Source organism: Aspergillus niger (assembly GCF_000002855.4).
Source record: "Aspergillus niger supercontig An07".
Lineage (NCBI taxonomy): Eukaryota > Fungi > Ascomycota > Eurotiomycetes > Eurotiales > Aspergillaceae > Aspergillus > Aspergillus niger.
In genome coordinates this window covers 1,734,162-1,740,161 of record NT_166523.1, presented here as the reverse complement: position 1 = coordinate 1,740,161, position 6,000 = coordinate 1,734,162, and the positions used below count along the sequence as shown (strand labels likewise).

At 52.7% G+C, this 6,000-nt stretch overlaps 3 protein-coding genes across 3 annotated transcripts; 2 read left to right on the top strand and 1 right to left on the bottom strand.

The window, feature by feature from the left end:
* Positions 1–1,176: 1,176 nt before the first annotated feature.
* Positions 1,177–2,052, top strand: An07g07960 (uncharacterized protein; the record flags this gene model as incomplete). Its single annotated transcript, XM_059748615.1, has 4 exons — positions 1,177–1,263; positions 1,565–1,687; positions 1,767–1,831; positions 1,908–2,052. The coding sequence occupies 4 exons, from the start codon at positions 1,177–1,179 to the stop codon at positions 2,050–2,052; spliced, it is 420 nt and encodes a 139-aa protein (XP_059601028.1).
* Positions 2,053–2,128: 76 nt separating this feature from the next.
* Positions 2,129–3,085, bottom strand: An07g07950 (hypothetical protein; the record flags this gene model as incomplete). The annotated part of the gene is made up of 4 exons (XM_059748614.1): positions 2,129–2,515; positions 2,590–2,715; positions 2,809–2,872; positions 3,000–3,085. 4 exons carry the CDS (start codon positions 3,083–3,085, stop codon positions 2,129–2,131), a joined length of 663 nt encoding a protein of 220 aa, XP_059601027.1.
* A 6-nt stretch (positions 3,086–3,091) lies between these two features.
* On the top strand, positions 3,092–5,728 carry An07g07940 (uncharacterized protein; the record flags this gene model as incomplete). The annotated part of the gene is made up of 1 exon (XM_059748613.1): positions 3,092–5,728. The coding sequence occupies one exon, from the start codon at positions 3,092–3,094 to the stop codon at positions 5,726–5,728; it is 2,637 nt and encodes an 878-aa protein (XP_059601026.1).
* Between the last annotated feature and the right edge of the window lie 272 nt (positions 5,729–6,000).

The window sequence follows — 6,000 nt, the reverse complement described above, 5'->3', positions numbered from 1 at the left end:
GGTGGGCTCGGCATGCGGCGTCACCAGGCGGGCTTGTTTGCCATGACGTATGAAATTCTTAAGACTTTGTATGGTACTCATGGTGTGTGTGCGTGCTGAGTAAGGGGGAGAAGGAAGGGGAAAGTGGGGGATTACAATGGAAAAGGGAAAAATGAAAAGGAAAAGGCTAGTGGTGTAAGGGAAAGTAATAGTAGTAATAATAGTAGTAGGAGTAGGGGAGGGAAGGAGGGAAGAAAGAGGACAGACAGTAGGAAGTAAGTAGAGTCAGGCAAGGCAAGGTCAGTAGTCAGTCAGTCAGTCAGTAGGGCGAGGAAGAGAAAGAAGAAGAGAAATGAAAGCCAGATGATGAAATGTGATTGGGAAGGAACCAGGATTCTCGGTGTCTCTGTTTTTTTCGTTTTGGTCCTTTTTTGGGTTAAATTGTCTAATTTAGCTGCTGGTGCTTTTTTACCCCGCCAAGGCCTAAACTGTAAATGTTCCGTTAGTGTCAGTAGGGAAAATACAGTAACTAAAGAAGGATGTGCGTGAGAAATGCCAGAATAACTTCAAAAAGACAGACGATGACGTTTCGGGAAGACGATCGATCGGGATTTGTCAAATGAAAATACAGGATGGCAGGACCAAACAAAGAAAATGGACACACACAAAAAAGGGGTGGGAGGAGAAAAACAGGAGGGGAGGGTATTTTTGGGATTATTCTTTAATTACCTGCTAGTGAGATCACTGCTGCTTGCTGCTGCTGCACAGTACACAAGACGGACTGTCAAACTTCACAGTCACAGATTATGGATTGAGATAGATTGGAGAATGGACGGGACACCAGTCACAAAATAATCGTCGTAGGGTAATTTAATTTTAATTTAATCTTCTTTCCCTTTCTCTTTCAGCTGAGATGGGACGGAGAGAGAGCGTAAGGACGGGATGGTGGGGAAATGCTGGCCGATGGGCAGATGGATGGATGGATGGATGGGGGCAGCTGGACAGACTGCAGGCAGCACAACGTGAGGGAGCACCGTGGCAGGAATCAGAAAATCGGCGGATGAAGGCGGATGAGAGGCTATTAAGATTATAAATTCAGACCAAATATGCCGATGCAAGAGGAAGCGTGGAATAAAAATAAAAATAATTCTGAATAAAAAAAAAGAAAAGGGAAAAAGAGGAAATCAAATGAACGGCATGGAGCGTCATCGGCCAGCGGAGGTGGAATTGCAAGCAGCCATGACGTCGAAGGGGATCTTCGCCTATGCTGGGTTGCCGTTTCGGGTTAGTTTACTAGTCTTGTCTCCCACGGTGGGTGCTGACTCAGCCAGCCTCGCGTGCCGAATGTCTCTCTTTTACTCTGGCATCATCGGCATCATCATCATCATCTACGACCACTACTAGTACTACTCACTAACCCCATACTTAATCTCTCTCTCATCTCGCTTCATCACTCCCGAATGTTTCTTTTATCTGGTGGCTGTTCACTGACCGTCACACACTGCGTCATATCTCGTCATGATTTCTTCGAGTTCTCCTCATGACTGATTCAGATTGGAAATGACATTAGTACGTAGTCGATCAGATTAACGCGAGATACAATCTCTGTCCTGATTATTTCAAAGATCTCGGTCTAGCCCTCTATTCCTGGTTCGAATTATCGTCAGACCCCTTCTCACGCACTGGTCGTCATGTCATCATATGCGCAGTTTAATACCTCGTATGGGGGGGTCCATCCCGTGCCTACTTAAGTGGCTGCTCTCCTACCCATTCATTCCTCTCTTCAGAAAGTCGGATCCGATCAAGCGCCGGCAATCACAATCGCGGGTCCTCTTTTGCTGAAAGCTTCCCGGTCTGGGAAACGGTTCAGTTATGGTCGACCATGGATTACAACACGCCACTCCCGAGATTTCTGCCAAACGTTGCAGGGGGACTCATGTCATCGATGATGCAATTCCTGTTCAACGCGATCAGGAACCTACAGCAACCGGCGGTGTCGATATACTTGAGGGGAAAGTACTTCAACAGTGGTCGACACCACAACCTAATTGTGTACTTTTGTGTACTGTGTAGCGTTCACCTCCATGCCTCGGGTACTTCCCGGTCCTATATGGCATCGTAGTAAACCTAGTCTTATAGTAGTGAGAACCTATAGCATTCGGGGCATCCCGTGACAACTGCAGGGCGAGTCACTGGATCGTCGCCGGTTCTCCGAACAAATCAATCCCTCCATCCATTCCCCCTCATCCTCTCCCACTTCCATTCGGTCGGGTTTCTCCAGACCATCAATTAGCCAGCCTTGCGATACTTGGGCCTTATCCTCCGCTCTCTGCTTTCCTCCATGTAGTTTGCCAAGCCGACCCACGACTTTAATCGCGGTCATTTTCCCGGATTGACCTGGTGCGGTCCTCCAAGTGCACCGCGCGCTGGATCCGCAACGTGGAATGTCTTTGCGACTCACCTGTCTTGCCTCGTCGTTGCGCTCCTCGGATCTTTTCTGTGCCAACGAGATCTCCTCCTGCGTGTCACGCCTTGCCTGGCCCCAATTCTTATTAACTATATTCTCTATTTTTGGATCGCCGATGCCCCTGGAGGAGCATTGCTGCTGACCGGAAAAGAATTGGCATCGGTCTGGGTTGTAAGACGCGCTGGGGCGGGCATTAATTCGTTAGTTACCGTCTCTCTCCCCTTGCGCTGGCCATCCACTTCCCTCCCTTGCTGGCCGCCGCTCAGTTGCTTTTACAACAAACTTTGTCCAGGGTTGGGAGGAAAGAAAAAAAGGGAAAAGAAAAAAAAAGATAAGGAAAAAAAGATCCAGTGAATGTGTACAAGGTAGCCGTTGTCCACAACGGTCACGTCGTGGGATTTTCTTATTCCATTGTAGTAACTCTTTCTGTTTGAAACTCGACCCTGACACTCTGAATTGCCGCGGTGAGCAGGCGATGCGACGACGTCAGCTACCAGTTGGGACCAATCTCCATTGAAACAACTCAAGTGTCAATGCTTCTCCTGCCAATCACCCACTGCGATCGCTTGTGACAAATATCAGTCCGGATTGCCGCGACCGTCGGGTCCGCCAATTGGGCATCCCAGACAGTTGGGCCATCTCACCATGCCCGGCCTGGAAGTCGTGAACACGTCTCTCGCCTCACCAGGACACCTGGATCCGCCCCAGTTGAGGGCCCACAAGTCTCTACGACGAAGGCCAAATGTCCTCTGGAGCCCTCCAGCCATCGAGGCAACGCCTCAACCTCAGCATGGCCGCCCTTCAAATGCCACCCCGTTGGCAGCCGCTCTTGTCCGTCCTATAACGCCGCCTGGAGTTGCTCAGAGCGAAGACCTCATGAGCAGCGGAACAAGCACGCCAAAAGCTACTTCATCCTACTCCGTGAACGGGGCGGTGACCTCCAAGCCGTCCCATCCACCCACGCCTGAAACTACTCCCCCGCGTGTCGCTCCTTCAGCCCCGCGTCCGGGACTGTCGCACTTTGGACTGTCCTCTTCCTCCTCATCGCACGCCGAGTCGTTTCGGACAGCTTATGAAATGATCTCGGACGCGGAGACGGAAACTCCTCGCCAGTCGACGCAGTCGTTGTTGCCTACCAGACAGAAATCGTTGAGGAGGGACGAGCCGGCGGACTATGATGACCGAGGGAGTGGAGAGTCGACACCGGTTCCTGATCCTCGTACTCAGCGCCTCCAACCGTCCGCGATGGAGACTCCTGCGCAACGAAAGATGGATAATGGTGCGGAATCCAAGGTGTCGCCGCCGCGCAAGAAGAAGTCTACGAGGAATGGAGTTCCTAGGATCCGTAATGCGGACGCAGAACAGGGCTACGATATGAATGGTCGAGAGACACAAAACACCAAAGCTCTTCCAGCACGCTCAAATTTACGGGAGTCTGTCAGGGATGCGCAGGAACCAGTTGGTGGCTTATCCATTGAGCAGTTTCGCGAAGAGATTGGCTGGCCACGTGCGGAGGACCAGCCTCACTCTGCCGAGCACGATGACGCTCGCCGGCTGTCAGACGTTTCTATGTCCTCGTCCACTGTCGAGGTGATGATCATCGACGCACCAAGGTCCACCCGAAGATCCCTGCGCCATACCGATAAGAGGGGCTCGCTGCGTTCGGCTAGTTCGCCTTTTCCCAGCCCAGAACATGCTTCAACCGCTTCCAGCGCGGACTCGCAACATCGCCTGGTACACAAAGCTGGTCGAATCACCGAGAGTGACCGCAAGAGCATCGCGTCGGAAATCTCGTTCTCTGGGGCCTCCAGTGTGAACACCCAGCAACAAACCGTGGACGTGGTGCCAGTGGTTGTGATCCCGGAACGACGCTCTTCCCTTAAGTCGTCCACTTCAACCAGCAGGAATACCTCGCAAAGCCGCTCGCGCCACTCGAGTCGGCAGGGCCCGTCCGCATCGGGTAGTCGGCCTGGCTCTCGCGAGCCTCCTCGTCAGAAGCGCACATCCGACACGACTGCGAGCAGCACGAGGCGGGCGGAATCTCGTGGTCGCCACTCTGGCCGACCGAGTATCCCGGCTCGCAGCTCCTCGCTCTCTGCACCAACCAGTCGTAATAATTCCCGGACTACATCTCTGACATCGGAGAGTCTGCGGGATCATGCAATGTTTACGGAACAGGGGACTCATGATCGCGTTGCTGAGCCGCCACGTCCAGCCAAAGCAGAGACCGTCGCTCGAGAGCCACACGATGCTGCGGAAGCATCCAAGACGCAGTCAATTATCATTGGAGTGGAAGACATGTCGCATCTGCGCCCGCCATCGATGCCGTACACACAAATCTCGATCCCCTCATCTTCTCCTGGCCTGATCGAAGTCAGCGAGGCGAGGACTGTTGTATTCTTCCCGCACAACAATGAATCATTGCTCTTGGTCGATCCGCAGGCCCCGTCTGCACAGCGAGGGCAACCCGACTACCCTGAACTGTACCAACACAGGATGGAAGAATCGCCCACTCAACGCTACGAGATGACATCCCCGCTCAAAGACCCCCGCCAGCCACCACAACCGCCCATCTGCCAGGTCGTGCCACCGACACCCGTGCAAGACGTCGACAGCCAGCCGGGCGGGGCAGGTTACATCAACGAACCAAGTAAACGCCGGGGCCGTCGGTTTGGCCCGGGCCGCCGTCCGTGGCTGGTACGTCCTCGGTCTGACTCTTTCAATTCATTCGTCCGCTCATTGTCACTGACGTCGGTGAAGAACCGCAAGGCCGGCAAGGACATCGATGGGCGACAGCAGCCCTTTTGGCGACCTCGTCGGTTCTGGGAGGACTCGGAACCAGAGGAAGAATCGCCTCGCGTGGCTCCGCGTTCGCCAGCTCCAGACCCCGAGGCGTCGGACCTAGTGATCAAGAACTCGTTGGGCATGCCGCAGCAGCGCGTTGTGTTTGAGGGCCCTGCGCTTCGCAGCCCAGGTGCCAGGCGGCGGCCCGAACAAGCCAGTCGACACCTCGCCAACCGCAGCACGCTCGTAGGAAGCCAAGTCTTCAGCCCCGAGGCATTCTGCTCGCAGACATCGCTCCACCACCAGCGATTCCGGTCTTTGTCATGGTGGCGGCTGCGCTTGCGAACGAATAAGATCCGTAACATCCGCAAACGAGTGCGACGCACGTGGCAGCGACACGCCGAACACCGTCGGGAAGCCAAACGCGAGAAACTCAAGCAGAGTATCAGCGGGGCAGTCCTGATGGAGTCGAGCACGCAGCTGAGAATACCAGAATGATGCCATTGGACCCATTGACTGAACATGAATGACCGTGATGTCTCTCTTTATCGCTAATTAGAATGTGCTATATGCTATGCTATGAATGACGGCGTCAACGACGATATGATGATGTTTTTTTTTTTTTTTTTTTTTTTTTTTTTTTTTTTTTTTTTTTTTTTTTTTGCATATGATTTGGATTAGTGTTTTGCATGCATTTTGTATTGTTCTGTGTTTTGGAATTGTTTTCTACTCATGATTCAACAATACTTGATGGTCCCAGTCCATTCCAC